Source organism: Carex rostrata, chromosome 4, assembly GCF_964058835.1.
Source record: "Carex rostrata chromosome 4, lpCarRost1.2, whole genome shotgun sequence".
Classification (NCBI taxonomy): domain Eukaryota; kingdom Viridiplantae; phylum Streptophyta; class Magnoliopsida; order Poales; family Cyperaceae; genus Carex; species Carex rostrata.
The window spans coordinates 6,565,424-6,584,979 of record NC_135921.1 but is presented as its reverse complement, the minus strand read 5'-3'; the positions used below and the strand labels follow the sequence as shown (position 1 = coordinate 6,584,979).

At 31.9% G+C, this 19,556-nt stretch overlaps 1 protein-coding gene and 1 long non-coding RNA gene across 3 annotated transcripts; one reads left to right on the top strand and one right to left on the bottom strand.

Moving 5' to 3' along the window:
- Positions 1–11,506: 11,506 nt before the first annotated feature.
- On the top strand, positions 11,507–16,694 carry LOC144552898 (Pentatricopeptide repeat (PPR-like) superfamily protein). 2 transcript variants are annotated; one of them, XM_078300928.1, is made up of 7 exons: positions 11,507–13,056; positions 13,535–13,853; positions 14,339–14,491; positions 14,726–14,797; positions 14,884–15,069; positions 15,570–15,636; positions 16,372–16,694. In XM_078300928.1, exons 1-5 carry the CDS (start codon positions 11,579–11,581, stop codon positions 14,992–14,994), a joined length of 2,133 nt encoding a protein of 710 aa, XP_078157054.1. In that variant the 5' UTR covers positions 11,507–11,578; the 3' UTR covers positions 14,995–15,069; positions 15,570–15,636; positions 16,372–16,694. The 2 variants fall into 2 exon arrangements, with proteins under 2 accessions (XP_078157054.1, XP_078157053.1); XM_078300927.1 differs by lacking the exon at positions 16,372–16,694 and having other exon boundaries at positions 15,570–15,868.
- LOC144552899 (uncharacterized) lies at positions 16,438–17,918 on the bottom strand. Its single transcript, XR_013511262.1, has 3 exons — positions 17,797–17,918; positions 16,663–17,193; positions 16,438–16,576 (listed from the first exon to the last, which is right to left on the bottom strand). It is a non-coding gene; the product is annotated as an uncharacterized LOC144552899 (long non-coding RNA).
- Positions 17,919–19,556: the final 1,638 nt, after the last annotated feature.

Below are 19,556 nucleotides of genomic sequence, written 5' to 3'. Positions count from 1 at the left end.
GTATACGTTATGTATATGCATTAAAGCGAATATATTTTCTTTTAAAATATAATGATCAATTAAAAGAATTGTACTGTTGAAATTCGATCCATACTTATGCATATTATATGAATTGAAAATGATGAAATTAGATCCAAATTTTACTGTTTTATCAAATAAGTTAAAATTTACAATAGTCCCATATTAAACAATCTTGATAGGATGTCAAATTTATCAAGTGACAATCTACCTGAAATTTGATACAAATTCAATATATATAGACTACAAATGTATATAGTTACTTTCTATTTTTTTTTACTTAACTTGAGAAAGCATTGTCATGATTGTCAAATTAAGATGTTGTTTATGAATCACCATCCTTTAAATAATAAGAGTATAAATAAACCCTAGCACTCCAATATGATTTTTCTCTTATATTTTCTTAATATAATATTTCGTTATCCAAATAATTTCTATGAAATTACATAGCCGTTTTATATTTATACTCATTTAATTTTAAACTTCTTAATGTTGAAATGACATATTAAAATTTGAAACTATCCAATCAATATAGGTCAAAATGAAATCAACAATTCTGATTGCATAGAGAGGAAAAGGGTATTTTCGTCATTTTGTGAGTAAGAAATAAGGATCCCATTAGATAGCTACAAAAATTAATAATGAAATAGGGGCAGTTTGGACTTGTGCTTAGCCTTCTATTTTGGATTCAATGGCGTCTCATGTGGAAAGCTGTCAGTAGTAAACTAGTAGCCCCCAAAAGCCAGAGTGTCCGGTTCAAGCCCACGGTTTTTTTTTTCTTTCTTTTCTTTTTTGTTGGGTTTAATTAACTCTCCATTTTCTTTTAACCAGACAAAAAATAAATCTTTGTAAATACTCTATTATTAGTTGGGCTTTGTTAATAGATTTTGCAGCTTCCAAGAGAAAAAAGAGATTTAAAATATTAATTGTAACTTTTTTTCATTATTTCATATATTATAATCCGATTTTAGTTATATCGTCAGTTGAAATCATTATAGTCAGGTTATAAAAGCCAGATTGTCCGGTCCAAGCCGACAGTTTTTTTTTTTTGGTTTAATTCTTCTCCAATTTCTTTAAACCAGACAACAATTATATCTTTGTTGATACTTTGATATTCTTTAATTGGAGCTTTGTAAATAAATTTCATAGCTTTCAAAAGAAAGAAAAAAAAATGAAATTTAAAATATTAAAAAAAAATCACATTATTTCATATATTATTTGTTATGATGAAATGAGGAGTAGGGGTGTAAATTGTTGGATGTGTTTTATTGAGGTCGTCAATTCGATTTATTATAATCGGAGTAGACAATTTTCTATTCACGAGTAACTAATTAAGATTTTGCTGCAGGTCACTAAACTTTGTCATTTATCGCGAATTGGTAACTCAAGTTTGATTTGTCCTTTTCTAGTCACTCAATTTTGTCATTTGTTCAAATCAAGTCACTCTATACTTTTCCGTCCAAAATCTTAACAGAATATTATCATTTCATCTAAAATATTAACAGAATATACTCATTTCATCCATAATACTAACAGAATGAGTATATTCCGTACAAAATACTAACGGAGTGAGAATATTTTGTTAGCATTTTGGACGGAAAAGTATAAAAAGACTTGATTGGAACAAATAACAAAATTGAGTAACTAAAAAATGACAAAGTGACCTCTAGTGAAATTTAACCAAAAAAATATAACATATCGGCGATTTTGAATTTCATATACTATTTTTAGTTGGCAATTTTGCGTATTCAATGTCTTCCATTTAAAAAAAAAAGTAACAATAAATTATAATTTTAAAGAAGTGAAAATAAAATATAACATATCCCAACTAAAAATAACTTAAGAGAAAATTATAACTTAAAAATAAAATAAAGCAACAAGTAATATTATTTCTCTAAAATGATATTACTTTTAAAGTTACCATAAATAAATGTTCTTAAGAAAAATATTGTAAAGTATTAAAATTTGGTTTTTACTCAACCTTTTGATACAAAATCTGGATCCAAAATTTATTAGTTGGATTAATCAAAATATAATACATACTTAACCAATTAAATTTCATAATTTTTCAAATTAAATTGATCATGTTGATGGGATACATTAGTTGTCTTTTATGCATGCTAAGTGAATAAAGGGATGAATCCAGTACTATTAACTGGAGAAAAGAGTCACCTTGAGTTACGGAGTCAAATGAAATTAAAAATAATCAGTTTTTTGTTTAATTGGCTACAAATAGAAGCAACAGTTTCTGTTGTGAGCACTGAGCAGAGCTCCAAGTGATGTACGCCGCTTCTCTCCGATCATCTCCAGTACTCAAGAACTGGACACCTCCTTTACGTTGAGAGCCGCCTGATCTTATTTGGGAACATGGCATGCATGGTTAGTGTGCTCAAGTGACCAATTGACTTGGCTCAGTTTGATAGATTAATTTAATCAATATATTAAATATAATTGTAATTTTCTGATACCAATTTGAATAACCAGATTGTTTTTCAACAAGCCCAATAATTTGTTTTAAAAAAAATATATATATATATATAGGTTGTGGCTAATTTGCTGCCGGCGGTGCTGCCACTGTTTTTTCTATTTTTTGATGTTCAAACGACAAATCTAAACCGTTAGATGTTTAATCTATATTATAATCTACTTGGAGACCAAATTTTACATTTTTTGGAATTTTTTTACTATATATTAAGCTGGTTTGAAAACCGCTGATTTCAATGCTGCAGAAATTTACTGAAATCAGCGGTTTTCAAACCAGCTTAATATATAGTAAAAAAATTCAAAAAAATATAAAATTTGGTCTCCAAGTATATTATAATATAGATTAAACATCTAACGGTTTGGATTTGTTGTTTGGACATCACACGGCTAAATATAGCCCCGGCAGCACCTCTGCCGAAATGCTGCCAGCAGCAATTTAGACAGACCCTATATATATATATATATATATATTTTTTTTTTTTAGTATTTTTTAAAATTGGATAATAAAAACCGGATTTATTCTTTACTTAGTATAAAAATAAAACAAAAACCTCACCAATAGTTTTCAAATTTAGATTGAGGACCACTACAATAACTATCGAACTAAATTTATTATAAGCATTAATTAAATTTCTAAAAATTGAAAGGCCTGAATTTGGCGATACCATATTGCCATAATTCAGTACCTAACACAGTGACTTGGTACTTGAGAAAAGAATGTGTAATAATTAATAAAAGTGGTCCATAATTAATGCAATTTTATAGTACTTTTTTGTAACTTATATTGCTTTAGAGTACATGGGAGTTGTTTAGAGTAGAAAGCAAGGGCACTTTTAGCAAGAAAGATAGCTTTTCATATCTCTGTTTGCTCTAATGCTTGCCTTGAAACATGAAAATTGTTTGAGGAAATCATTTTGGAGTGGGGAGCGGTTAGATGGCAATGATCAAATTCGTTGTAGTTGTTTGATCCGTATTAATATTTATGCGTATTTAATCCGTATAAATTTTAAAATTGTATGTACGAACCATGATACGGATTGGACGATTTCAATCAAACATCGAACTGAATTTGATATGATTCCTAGCGAACCACCTCCGATTCGATCCAATAATTTTATGTGTATTTTGAAATTGAAATAGATAAATAATTATTCCAACACCTTAAATTTCCCTAGAGGTGTCGCCTATATATCACCAACATAATAATAAATTGATTAGTTATAATTTTAAATTATGAATGCTTTGGTGTGGATTGGAGACTTGGAGAATATTCTATAAGATGCTGTTTGGGTTTTTTTTTCTGAAAAATATTATCAAATCGTCGGTTGTTAATATTTAATATATTAATTTATATCATTAAATATCATTGTTTATAGTTTAATGGAAACAAAAATATTTTTATGTCATTGCATATTTGCTTTACAAGATTCAAAAGGTCATATATCACATTTGATGCAATTTTTTCTGATTTGTACACTTAGGCAGGTTTAATTTTAAAACGTTCAATCAGTGATCAAATGATTCCCAAACTAAATTATATAGATGCATTCTTTATCTAAGTGATAAAAAAAATTCATAATTTGTAGGTTTGAATTTTGATATTCTTGTTATTATTTGTTAATAAGTTTGGCTGTAATATATTACTCCATATAATTCAAAATCTATTGTTCCTCTTGAAAAAGTGTAAAGTCATCATTGTCTATAAATGTATGTTTCAATTTTGAAGTATTAATATATTAGCATAAATTTGTTTTATATTTGGTTGACAGCTCTAGGCATTAAAAGGAGAGGATGCTCTCCTTGGACCCATCTGTTGAATATCAACATTATTTTAATTTAATTATTTGTGGATCTAGTAGCTAGGCATTAGGTTAGCACAGCTCTGCTAATGATACACTTAGGCACCAAGCCACCAATCATTGACCCTTTTGTTTTTCTTAATCCCTTTGTTAGGGGGATGATTGGTGTCCCCAGCTTACTGCACAACAAAGCTTATATGCTACTTGTGGGTATGAGGCACATAATATTTATAAATAAATAAAGAGTGAGGCTTGGTACTATGTACAGTGTACATCGGTTCTTACATCGGGTATGTATTTTTGTATAATCGGATTGTTGTCTATTTTGAAAGAAAATTTTACTTATTCGTGGACAATTTATAATATGAATTGGTTAATTCACATCTGTTCGCAAACTGCTAGTGGTACAAGTAAATTTTTTGCCCGTCTTGATAAAAATCTTGACTACATCTCTGTTTATATCTTCTTCAGAGTACAAATAATCGATTTGAACCACTCAACATCATCTCCATTTGAAAATGTGCTTAGCGGTCAAATTTTTCATTTTTTAAACAACTTTTTCCTATTTTATTAGAGAGGTAGAAAATCACTACTATCACTATCAGAAGATCAAAACAGTTTTCCATCTAAAAAGGTAGCAAAAAAAAATGTAAAATTTAACATTTAAGGTAGATTTTTATATGGAGATTATTTTTAACAATTAAAATTTAATAATTAAAGAGTATGACTAATATAATATCAGTATCAGTCTATATAACATCAACTTCAAAAACCTATCAAATTGAGTTCAAATGGTGAATCCAAATTGTTCAAACCGATCTACTTCATTAGTTGTGTGTTTATATGTAAAATTTATAAGTTTTTGAGTTTATTTGGTATCAAGTCAAGCGGTCAAATGTGTGAGTTTTAAGTTAATTTCAATACATTCATTTTTCAATTTTTTTGCCACTTGATTTGATACTAAAATAACTTGAAAATATAAAAAGTTGGCATGTAAACGCATCACTCATAAAGTAAATTAGTTTGAACGGTTTGGATTCACCATTTGAACTCAATTTAATAAGTTTTAGAGTTGATATTATATAGACTAAAATGACACTGATGTTACAATATATATATAAATATATAGAGTAGAACTAGGGTGCTCTTAAGCTCACCAAAGTTTTGGTGAGCTTAACTCTAAAACTCATCAAATCGATTTCAAACGACGAATCCGAACCGTTGAAACCCGCCTACCTTATGTGTGATGCATCTACTTGTGTAATTTTTAAACATTCGAATTAATTTAGTATAAAGTCAAGCGGTCAAAAACGTCCAAAAAATGAATGCACTAAAATTAATTTATTAACCTTCTAATTTTGACCGCTTGACTTTATACTAAATTAATTCGAATGTTTAAAAATTTCACAATGTAGATGCATCACACGTAAGGTAAGCGGGTTTCAACGGTTTGGATTCGTCGTTTGAAATCGATTTGATGAGTTTTAGAGTTAAGCTCACCAAAACTTTGGTGAGCTTAAGAGCACCCACCCTAGTTCTAATCTAAATATATAATATCCTTCTCTAAGCAGTTTATTGCTTGATTGAGGTGTACTGTAGACAATCATACGGTTACACGTTGTCTGCATTACTGCATAGCAATGGTACGTACGGTCTACACGGAGTTTGCTGTCTTCTTATGTAGCGTCCATTAGATTGACAAATCTAGATTCCATTTTTCTAGACTAGGCTAATACCAGCTAGGATATTGGCTCTACACATAATGGAGCGGGTTCGGACTTCGGATTAATATTTAACCCGATTGGATGTTGAAATATAATATTACAAACATCTTGGTTAAAATACTCTCAATACGACACAAATTCTAATTGAAATATCATATTTGATGCAGATATATATTTAACCATTCATATATAAATTCATTTGTGAAATGTGTTAATCCTTAATGAATCGAATTTGGTTCATATGTTTGAATCCAACCCTTTTAATCTTCTAAATTTAAAACATCACAAATTTACCAATATATTGGTTTTTCTATTATAAATCATTTTAAATTTATAAAGTATCCGTTTTACTCTTTATTAAAAAAAATAAAAAGTATGTAATGTGTAAAATAAATGTTTTTTTTTCTAATTGATCGATTTAGAGGACAAATAGTTTATTTTTCAACTTCTGACGTATATATAAAGTGGCATTTAGACATATTGTGTTTACATCACAGGTAAGAAATAAATCATTTATACTATTAAGAGGGAGGAATACATAACTTTGAAGTTAGTAAACTTGAAATTCTCCCTAAAATTATGTCTATTTGACAAATTAGGCTATAATTAATTTGGTGCATGAATAAGTTATGCCTTGCCGTGTACTCATGCTAATGAAGATTTTGAAAGAGAAACTGATAATAGCAACGGCAATCATACGAGTCAAGTTGCATAAACAACTATGTCAACTAATTAATATGCACAGACCCCCGAAATTTTATTAAATATCCAAAAACTAATTCAAATTTCACAAAATACACCCTTTTCTGGAAATTTCCATAAATAATCAATCCACTTAATTATTCAACAGAAATACAGCCCAAACCCGTTGAATAATTCAGCGAAAATGGATTTTTTTTTATTTTCGTTGAATTATTCAACGAAAATAGAATTTCCCAAATTTTTTATTTTAATTAAATAGAAGACGTTCTTATTTTTTTTCTATTATAATTTTAGTTATTTTTTATATATTTTTTTTTTAGAAAATAGAGGGAGTACTATATAATTGAATTTACTAGAAAGACTAAGATAAATAATCCGGACCAATATTTTATATTTTGCGGTTGTGAAAAAAATTAAAATAATTCTCGGTGTGTTATTGAAAAAAAGATGTTTTGGATCTAAGTTATTGATCCCGGTTTGAAAATCACTTCTAGGTAAATAAAAAAAATTATCGTAGTTCTTCTAGTAAATTCAAATTCTAAGGTACTCCATATATTTTTCTAGAATCTATTTTATATTATTAATATTTTTTTTCTAAAAATTACTTCTAGGGAAATAAATGGAGTACCTTAGAATTTGAATGTACTAGAAGGATCACGATATTTTTTTTATTAACTCATAAGTGATTTTTGAACCATGATTAATAACTCAGATTCAAAACATTTTTTTTTCTAGTAACACTATAAGAAATATTTTAATTTTTTCTGCAGCCGCAAAAAGTTCTACCTGAAAAATGTTGATACGGGTTATTTATCGTAGTCTTGTAGTAAATTCAATTATATAGTACTCCATCTATTTTCTAATAAATATAAAAATATTTCTAATATTTCAATAAAAAATAAGAAAAATCTTCTATTTAATTAAAATTAAAAAAAAATCAGAAAATCCTATTTCCATTGAACAGTTACACGAAAATAGGAAACCCATTTCCGCTGAATTTCCATTGAATAATTCAGCGGATTTGTTATTTCTCTAAATTTTTAGAAAATGGGTGTAGTTTGTGAATTTGAATTATCTTTTAGATATTAATAAAAATTTCGTCACAGACCATATACAGGAATTTTCCTGTTATATATATATATATAATCAATATATTGGCGGAACCCTGGAACAAGTAAATTTAAATGGCAACACACATTGTTGCAGGAAATTAAATCATCTCCAGAGTTGAACACAATATACAGCACGAATCAGACGGTCACTTTCACTTGTGCTATCTAAATAAACAAATATATATATATATATATAGAGAGAGAGAGAGAGTTGGGCTAAAATGAGCCATGGCTCATAGCGCATTGGTGAGCCATAGCTCATTTTAGCCATTTTGAAAATTCAAACAACCGATCCGAACCATTCATCTTGTTTTCCAAATCAAAATGTGCTTGGAGACCAAATTTTACATTTTTTGAATTTTTTTTCACTATTTATTAAGCATTTTTTAAAATTGCTGATCCGATGGTCCAGAAAATTTTACTGTTTTTTACTGTTCACAGCAAAACAGTAATTTTCAAAAATACTTAATAAATGGTAAAAAATTTCTAAAAAAATGTAAAATTTGGTCTCCAAGCACATTTCAATATGGAGATCACATCTAATTGTTCGGATCGGTCGTTTGGACTTTCAAAATGAAAATACGGCGTGGAGTACAAATGCTTGGTCAGCCATGGCTCACCCAATATATATATATATTTCCAGATAAATTGAAAGGTAATCAAACTTTTTTTAATTTTGAGATAAAGATGAGGGTTAAATTATATAACTTCAAATAGTCATGAGAGGTTTTACATGCATTGACCAGGATCAAGTCTTTACCGTTATTGATTTTCATTTCTTATTAAAAATATTTTTTTTAAGTAAGAATTTGATATTAAGTTATTCAATTATCTAATATCTATAAATTATTTTGTATCTGAATTTCAAACATACATTCTTCGTCACTAAATTAAAGACTATTAATAATAAGGCAATCATATGGGTCAAGTTGCATGAACAACTATATATATGTCCACCAATAATTTAGCACAGACCATATTCAGGAATTTCGCTGTTATATATAATCTCTATATATTGGTGGGACCTTGGAACAAGTAAATTCAAATGGCAACACATGTCATAGTAACAGGAAATTAAAATCCTCTGCAAATTTGCACAAAAATACACAGCACAAATCATACGGATACTTCCTCTTGTAATATCTCTAATAAACAAAATAATACTTGTTGTCTATCCCTTTTTTTTTTAAATGTGTAATTAATAAAAATATTTTCATCTTTTAATAGTTGACATCTGACAAGTCCATTCCTATGTTCTGAACTAATGCATTATAACAATATCCAATCAAACACATACTTCAAGTCCTAGTGAATTTCATACTTTTGAGTAAAAATAAAAATATAATTTGATAGATTGAATAATATGGATACATGTAGTTAAAATTATCGTGAACGCAGGCATTCGGAAAATAATTTTTCAAATAATTAAAAATAAAAATATTACCGTCGTACATTAAAAACAACATAAACTAATACAAATGACTGTAACCTTGTCCAGCACAGTACAACATAATTGAAAGATAATTGTGAATTTTTTTTTTTTGGCATGACTGAGTAACAACTTTAGCACTAATACAACATTAATTCGATAGGTAATCTTTTCAACTTAAAAAAGTGTTTTTTGGACCATTAAAGATGAGATGAAATATCTTAATTTAATATTCACAAAGAATTTTCTAATTGATTTCAAATTCTTAAATCTTAATATATTATTATTGCTTTAGTCATTAAACCAAAGTTCCTTCAACAAAGTCATGTAATTTGAAATGTTCAATCCATTGAAAATAGAAAGATATTGTCGGCAATAACATCAATCATATTTTTAAATTAATCTTGGATTTATCTTTTAGATATTACACGTAGACATTTTGATAACTATGGTGACAAGTCTTTTAAACCGCGTTGTAATCTTTGAAAATTATGCATGCTAATGTACAATGAAATAGGAAGTGGATGGAAAATAAATGGTGATATATAATAATAATTGTACATGTTTAGGATAACACCTCAATTTTAAAGCTTGTTAGAATAGTAGATATAATAATTGAAATTGACATGAAAACAATGACAAAACAAAAGGAAATTAATTTTGGTTTCTGTTTCTAATTAATACATGATAACACCTCACTTTCTACGAAGAAATTTTGTCATCTAATATCCTTCCCTCTCATATATGTGTTTCTGAAAATAATACATCGAGACTCCAAGACAAATCTATCGTTATCTAATTTCCTCTTAAATTACCAATAAAGTTTAATTATCATGATCAATATTCCAATAGGATCATGACAAAAGTACCGTTGGTATGTGATATATTCATTGGACAGATGTCGCTATGTCTTTTGACATTTGACGGTATCATTTCAAGATAAGACAAATTTTATTTATTCGATGCGGAATACTAGTTGTTTTCAATACTCCAATTGAATTGCATCATAATTATTGCAAAAAAAGTTAAAAAAAAATATTATAATCATGCTATTATATTGCTATAGTGCTGAAAATGACTGCTAGTGTCATAATTTTTGAAGTTCAAAAACACTATAGCTAACTATTAGAAGTTTTAGAACACTCTAATTGATTGTTAGGAATACATAAAATGCAATTATATAACCGGAGAACGGATCTTATATCATGTCTAATAGCTATATATATAATGGCCCATTAAGGTTCTTTATTGGGCCGGGTGTTATTTGAATGTGTAACTCTAATCTTGGGCTGAAATGAAAACCAGGCTTATATTTGTTTATCATATGTAGAAGTAGAACCCAGTTTTTTCCATTTTTGTCCTTGAACTTATTTTCTATCTACTAGTAAAAAGAGGGTTTGTGATGTGAACACAGTGCAATTGCCACAGTGAATCTGTTGAATGTTGGATAAATTTTGAAGAGTAGAACCAGGGTGTTCTTAAGCTCACCAAGTGTTTGGTGAGCTTAACTCCAAAATCTATTAGATTGGCTTTAAATAAATTTTTTTTTTTTGCTAAAAATTCATAATTTGAAAACAAAATTTAATAAAAATATTTTTCAATGATCAAAAGCAGGGCAAAAATTTATTCGAATGATTGATTGCTGTTGGAATATGGTGAACTATCAAGATTGTTGATTTTTAATGTTTACCCATGTATTCAAACATAAATTTTCATTGCACATAAAATGATGGAGACTAGAGTTAATTTTAACTCAAAAAATATTGAATTAGTTTCAAATAAATAATGCAAACTATTAAAATCGATCTACTTCATATATCCATTATAAAAGTTTCACCAGCAAGTCTCATTTCATAGCACCTCTTCAACATAGCTGCGACAGTGCGTTTATTACAAAATTTATTAAATTATGAATAAATTTAGTATAAAGCATTTTTTTGAAAGTCTAATTTAGTATATAATCAAGTGATAAAAATGATGAAAATTGAATGTATTAAAGTTAATTTATAGATATTATTTTTTTAATTGCTTAACTTTATATTAAATTAATTCAAAAGTTTATAAATTTGACATGTAAGCACATTACTTGTAAAGTAAACTATTTAAATTTTTCGTTTGAAATTAATATAGTTATACTATATTTGTATATTTCCATATTTAAACGGGTACAGATGCAAAAATCCATTTTATCCTTGGGCAGGAAGAGGAAAGAAAGGCCACAAAGGCGCCAAAAAATCTCTGCAAAGAATCCGCTCAGTACTACTACTACACTTATCCTCTCCTTCACTATCACTATCTCAAATTCTAACAATGGCGCTCCTCTCACCTTCTCCTCCTCCTCTCTTCCCCTCCACCTCCACCACCGCCTCCTCCTCCTCTTCCTCCCGTTTCATCTCCTCTCCTTTCACTCCCTGGAAGTTACAACCCCTCCATCCCATTCCATCCCTCTCTCCTCTCTACTCCGCCTCCAGCATTACTACAGTCCCCGCCACTGCCTCATCCTCCCCTTCCCTATCTTCAACTGTAATCGAAGGGTACGATTTCTCCCCTCTTCTCACCTACCTCTCCTCCCACCCCCCTCCCCTTCAGTCTCCCTCCCCTTCTCCTTCACCATCCCCTTCCAAATTAAACCCGGCTGAGCTCCACCTGGTGAACAATTACCGCTCTGTCCCTGCTCACGTCTGGCTCTCTTTATTTAACTCTCTCCTCTCTTCCGATTCTACCCTCCCCCTCGCTTGCCTTCTCGTACCTTTCCTTTCCCGCCATAACCTCTCCTTCCCTTTAGACCTTTTCTCCTCCGCTCTCATCCATTCTCTCTCTGAATCCAAAACCGACCTTCCTACTACTCTTCTACTCTCTCTTTCAAAACCCCATTCCCTCACTTCCCCTCCCTCTCCCCTCCTCCTCAACTCACTTGTCTCCTCCTCTTCTGTTTCCTCCCGACCAGCTCTCTCTCTCCATTTCCTGTCTTTACTACTCTCTCATTCATACCTCCCTGACCAGGCATCTTTCTCTCAACTCCTCTCCTCTCTGATTTCTTCTCTCTCGCCTCATGACCACCCGGTTCTTTCTCTCCTTCTAAGCCGGTTATGTTCTCTCTCTCTACAGCCTGATGCACCTCTGCTTTCTCTCCTAATCACTGCATTTTCTCTCTGCTCTGATCCTGACACATCACTTAATCTCTTATCTCTTACACAATCACTTGGTCTCACACCCCGCCTCTCTTGCATTGTCACTCTCCTTTCCACCCTCTCCAGTGCCGGTCGAGTGATGGAAGCTGAGTCCCTATTTCTCGAATTCTTCCCCCCGGACGGACCATTACGCCCCAGGGTCCATGCCTACAATGCCCTCCTAAAAGGGTATGTAAAAATTCGGTCTCTTAAAAATGCAGAGCAGGTGCTTGATGAAATGTCTCATTGCGGAGTCAAAGCAAATGATGCCACATACGGTTTGTTGATTGACGCATATACCGAGGCGGGTCGGTGGGAGAGTGCTAGAATCCTATTGGAGGAAATGGAGGCATGTGGGGCCCGTCCTGGAGCTTATGTATTTAGTAGAATTCTGGTCCGATTTAGAGATAAAGGAGAGTGGCAAAAATCCTTTGCGGTTTTGAGAGAAATGCGAAAGAATGGTATTAAACCAGACCGCCACTTTTATAATGTCATGATTGATGCCTTTGGAAAACATAACGTGTTGAAGCATGCTGTTGATACTTTTAAGAAGATGGAGGAGGATGGGATCAAGCCTGATGTCGTTACTTGGAACACATTTATCAACGCACACAGAAGGTATGGACCACCTTTCAGTGGAGCAAGATAGATTTATCCATTTTCAAGTTAAATAATTAATAAGAGTATCTGGACAGTGGCCTAATCTTTGATCAAAATAATACTGCTGCACATTATATGCAGTATGAGTACCAGAAAGGCAGAAACTATCTTGTCTGGAAACAACACAATAAATGAACAGGTAAATACAGGTTTTTCGCCATATACTGAAAATATATACAGTATGGTGGGTGCAGTAAGGAAATCTCAGACTATACTCCATATATTTTAAGGTCTGGAATTGGTTCCAACTCCAGCCTGTTAAATACAGGACCCATGTAACACTGGCCGCACAATAATAATGGCACTGATTCATTTTCTCTCAAGCTAATCAGCTAATTCCAAATTACTATGATATCATTCATTTAATAACAATATGACACACAAACACACAACACCCACACACTACTAACAAAACTTATTGGTATGAATATATCAGGGCTGGGCAGTTTGTTCGGGTGATGGAACTGTTTGAAGAAATGCAAAAGGCAGGTGTTGAGCCTGATACAACCACATACAATATAGTAATAAAATCACTTGGTGAGGAGGGTCGTCTGGAGGAGATGGATAAAAAGCTTGCTGAGATGAAGGAAGCTGGATTATTACCTAATATAGTCACATATACAACACTTGTCGATGCGTATGGCAAGGCAGGGTATTATGGGCATGCTGTTGGGTGCCTCGAAGCGATGAAGTCTGACGGCTTGAGGCCAACCAGGAGCATGTATAATGCACTAATTAATGCATACGCACAAAGGGTATGTAGCTGTTAAATTAATATGCTTTTTCTTCCAACTTTTTTTTTTTTCCCTAAAATTGCTGAGACAAATTTTCTTTTCCAAAGTTGACACTAACACTTAATATTTATGAGATGTACCTGCAATACCACATGTTTCTCATGTTTGCAATTCACGTGTTTCTCATGTTTGCAATCAACTCAACTGGGTACTTTGTGACTCATTTGTGCAAACTTGAAACTAGCACCTACATTTCTAGGTTTTATTTATTTCAATTTAGAAAAAAAAAATGTAACAGCAATGCAGGGATTTGCCTTTTTGTTTATTATACTAAGAATTTTTGGGTTTAATTGCAAACTGACAATTATGGATTGTTTTTTTTTAAATAAAGTAAGCAATTGGGTGTTATTTACACAAGAGACCTAAAGTACATGCATGTAGCTAATTGCTTTTATGTTTTTTCTGTTAGAAAATCACAAGTTAATCCGCTATTTTGGTTTTGTTAGGGTTTATCTGATCAAGCAGTTGAGGTGTTTAAAATGATGAAGGCAGATGGAATCAGCCCTAGTGTTATTGCACTGAATTCTTTAATTAACGCATTTGGTGAGGATCAAAGAGATATAGAGGCCTTCTCTGTTCTACAATCCATGAAGGATAACGTAAGTTGTTCCTGTATCATAATAGTTTGTACTTCTGCATATTTACTGTATTGGATATCTAAATTTGCAGATGCACTACTCCTAAAGTTACTATTTACTTGTATTTCCGTGGTAAAAATGCTTTTTCTTATTCCAAATAAGGGTACTTCATCTACGTGCGGTAAATTAGTTATACATAGGTCAAAGGCATGTTTACCAACTAATTGGTCTTGACATTTGTTTATTCGATTATAGGCTGTGAAGCCAGATGTGGTGACATACACAACCCTAATGAAAGCTTTGATTCGTGTAGAGAAATATGATAAGGTATTGATTTCGTTATTTGTTCCAATTATACCCTTTTTACTCTGTTTGTTGGTTGATTTTTTTTTTATTTTTGTCTTTTTGAATAGGTACCATCTGTTTTTGAAGAAATGATTTCATATGGTTGTCGACCAGATAAGAAAGCAAGAGAAATGCTTCGATCAGCATTAAAGTATTTGCGCCAGCTTCGCCGTCCCTAGGGTTTCATGATTTTACTAGAGCCCCATTCTTATAATGCAACACAATTCTGATGCAATCACTGATGTATTGAATAGGTTCGCTATTTATGATTCTTTATTGGTATCTTAGCTAAGAAAGGCATCTCACCACTTACGGTTGTAAAAAATGTCATGCCGTGTCCCATGCTGTGACCATTCGTGTGATGTGACCATCCTTTGGAAATTTGGCAAGTCAAAGAATGGCACGCAGTCACATGTGACCATGACTGTTAGATCTTCATCTAATGATGAATTTTGTATAAACCAATTTAAATTACGAAAAAAATAGTTAACTTTCATGTTTGGAGACGATGCTTGTGGTCAAGGCATGACTAACGTGCCGTGACCATTCACGTGCGCCATGACTGTCTTCCCAATTTAGTCATGATAACGCACAACACGTATATACATCCCTATCACCACTTAGTGATATTGTAGTTCTGGCACATGCCTCTTGAATCCAGACCCTGTACAAAGGACCTTGCAATTACTTTGACCGGTAATTGTGTCATCACTAGTTTAATACCTCTTTTTATTGTACCTATATATTCTTGCAGGAGCGTGGAAAAGATAGAAATTATTTGGATCATTCAACAAGGATAAGAATTCACATTGCATCAACAGGTACTTTGGCACATGAAAATCATTATGTGGATTAATTTGCCTTTTTGACACATGTTTGATGTAAATGGATTTGTATACACCAATGGCTTTTGGCCTTGTCAATAGAACACATTTTTTTACTAATCACATGACAATTTTTTACTTGGGCAATAGTATTATTTAGGTTTGAACTCAATTGCATGATATTATATGGGAATTCTGTGGGTCTTGTTTGTTACAATGGAAATAAAAATAAGAGGGGGAAAAAAACTACAGTTTGTATATATGTATATGAGGATATCAAAAGAGGATGCATTATGCATATACTACAACCAAACAGAAAGAATTTGGATCCGCCCAAGTACCTGAAGGTGCAATTAGTAAATCTGGACCGTTCTTTTATCCTGGCATGAATCTCAAAACACACCCTTATAGTTTCCATAGGCCCTGGATTGAGTTTGGCCTGGCTGGAATTAATCTGGGCTGTCCATTTATATATATTGCACCTCAGGTACCTAGGGGGATACAGACTCAAACAGAAGTGGGCTTTGTTTGATCAATCTGCAATAGCAGTACATAATATACAGATTTGATCATTACAAATATAATTTCATCAAAAGGACGTACTAGAAAACAAAGGCAACAATACACATATTATTACCCCTCGGGGTTCTATAACTGTAATGCTTGTATCACATACTGTGCAACTAGAAGTCGACTCCATGTTACTAAAAGCCTTGTTGCCAAAATAAGCAGGCTGTCTTGGTTGCGGTAAAATCATGTTCAGGCTGTTTAACATCAATATAGCTTCTGACATGTGGGGTCTATCCTCTGGGTAGTCCTGCACACAAAGAAGCCCTACCTGGATGCATCTTATGATCTGTGACTTGTTCCTTGAGTTCATGGCAATGGAGGTATCTACCAGCTTCAGTGCCTTGCCATCATTCCATAATGTCCATGCCTGACAACATTGGTTCATATTTTTGAAAATCATAAAAAAAAAATACCAGTCTTTAAAATGAAAGAGATAGAAGTATAGATTCTTACATAACTAAGGAGGTTTAATGAGGGCTATATGCCGAATATCTCACAGATTTTCTTTCCGCTAATAATCTCGAGGACTAAAACACCGAAGCTGAAGACATTGGACTTAACTGAAAAAACACCATACATGGCATACTCTGGAGACATATCCGCTGCATAACGCCATTGCATACATTTTTTTTAAAAATCCATGGTACATTTCAAGATAGAGTTTCGTATAGTTTCGAATTGCAATTTAGGTCTTTCATTCCTTGATCAGTAATATATAACAAGTAGGAAGGTAAAACTGCGCTTACTATGTACCAACGACTCTGTTGGTCACTATATTATTTTCGTGTCTACCAAATATTCTTGCAATGCCAAAATCAGAGATTTTAGGGTTCATGTTCTCATCAAGTAATACATTGCTGGCTTTTAAATCTCTATGAATAATTTGCAATCTTGAGTCTTGGTGGAGGTAAACAATGCCCCGAGCAATTCCCATTGTTATCTCAAACCGCTTCCGCCAATCGAACTGAGAAGATTTTGCTTCGTCTGTTCAAATTTATCAACTAAGGAATCACATCTATTTCTAATAGATTAAACAGAAAAAAAGAAAAAAAAATGAATTGAGATTGATATGGTCAAACTCATTTTAAGCTTAAAAACGGAATTTCTGTTACTTTGCTATGAACCCGATTTCAGTAATTTTCTGGCATATATCAGTACTTGTAATGGCTGATATCTGTTATATAATGGCGCAGTACTAAAATTTGTAAAATTGGAAGGGAGGAGATTAAAGTAAAATGTTGCCTTTTTTTTTTTCTTTTCTTTTCTTTTCATACCTGAGGAGAAAATATATTTTACCTTATTATTTTGTTTTTTTCATATTTTATACCAATTGGAAAGTACCTGATACATACAGCATCCATGAAAAGTAACAAAATAATTTGACGGTATGGAGTGCACTGTCATTTGCATTTGGAACTTTCAAATATACATATGTCCTACTGATATTACCATTCTTAAAGTAGGATACTACCTGTTTGTATAAACTTTGCATGTATAAAATAGAAATGCTGCTATCATGTGTAAAAGTGGCATATAACCACCAGCAAATACATTTTTCTGGAAGAGTATTTGAAAAAAAAAACTTACCAAAGAGAACAGTATCCAAGCTTGTGTTTTCCATGTATTCATAAATTAGCATCCGTTCTTCTCCTTCAATACAGCACCCCAACAAGCGCACCAAATTAGAGTGTTGAAGTTCAGTGATTAACATGACTTCATTTTTGAATTCACTAAGACCTTGTGTAGATGAATAAGAAAGCCTTTTTACAGCCACTTTCTCTCCTCCTTCCAGTTCACCCTGTTTTTATAAAGATAATATCATAATTTCTTAGGAAATATTTAATGACCTGACTATAATAGAAAAGAAACATTTGCCAGTACCGATCAGTCTGGTACAAGTGAATTGTCACTGGTACCATCATGCTCATATTTAGGTTGCTTTCGCCTTATCTACTGGTCCTTGAAAAAGGCTACATATAAGGTTTGCCTTTTTGTCCTGACTTCATAAAATATTTCAAACCCGAACTTTTGAAACATTATAAATTAAAAAAAGTTCATGAAAAGATCACAAATTTAATTTGGATACTGTGCCGAAGCCACCTTCACCAAGCTTGTTTGATAGAGCAAAGTTTTGGTAGCTGCTAATATAACACTTGCATCAAATATGGGGAGATTCATCATACTTCCTTTTGAAGATCCTTCTTCTAGAATTTCCTTCGACATTGCAAATGGCTGTGCTGATTCTTGAGAGATTTGACTGTGGCTTTCTGAATATGCCAAGTTTGCTTCACACACACACACACACACACACAAAGTCAGTTTCAATATACGAATATTACACACAAAGGAAAATCATAACACAAACTTTCTCAAGTAATACTGATCTATTTTTGTTAATTTTATTTTACTTGGGTGTCTTTGTGCTTAGTTTTGTTCATTATAATTTGGTTATATTGAGAAATTCAACAGAGGCCCCTATATATTTGCATCTTAGTATGTAGCAGTACTTGACCCTATATGCCTTGTTGCAAGTAAATACAGATTTACTATTGAAATTTCAATGCTTGTAAAAGCATACCATTTTGATTTATAAACTTTTTTCGTATAAGATACGCAACAGATGCTAGGATTAGCAACCCCAAGGTAACACACACTGCAATTACGGTTATCTTCTTAGCCATTGTGCTTGTTGCCGTGTCGGAAAAAAAAAATTTAATTAGGAAAATAAAATTTTAAAATTGTTGTACCAGAAAAATAGCATGTTTTTGTTGTACCAGATAAATGACATATTTTTGTTATTTGAATAAAGTGACGAAAATGGTTCTGAGAAAAGGTAAGATAATATTTTAGATATTTTTTAATATGGGCCCTTTTTGTGGGTAAATTCACAAAATTGCCCTACTTAATGGGCTTAATAATAAAAAGGGGGTGGGTGGGAAGAGGATTCTAACCTGGTACATCCAAACCCTAAACCCGATAGTATAATGTCCAACCGCCATTGTCGAGATTTCTCATGTCAGTCAAATTGCGCATCCACATTGCACACCCACCTTTACCATTCATTTGAATAGGCCATACATGAGCGATTCATCAAAGACATTTTCTTGCACTTTTTTCAATCCAATTGTACTGTCTACCGTCACATTTGTTGACCTATATATGAAAAAACTTAATTTCATGTATCAATTAAGTAGATTTTATGATGGGCTGCTTGTATTCAATTTTAAGTAGATTTCATGTATCAATTTAGTTACATATCCTTTGTAACTTCAAAAATGATCAATGAAATAAGGGCTAGACCCTTTTTCTTTTTCAAAAAAATAAATTCTATGGAAGCATTAATAACC

Coding starts and splice junctions, on each gene's coding strand:
- LOC144552898 (XM_078300928.1), top strand. CDS start 11,579: ATGGCGCTCCTCTCACCTTCTCCTCCTCCTCTCTTCCCCTCCACCTCC. Junction 14,492..14,725: donor TACAATCCATGAAGGATAAC/GTAAGTTGTTCC, acceptor ATTCGATTATAG/GCTGTGAAGCCAGATGTGGT. Junction 14,798..14,883: donor GTGTAGAGAAATATGATAAG/GTATTGATTTCG, acceptor CTTTTTGAATAG/GTACCATCTGTTTTTGAAGA.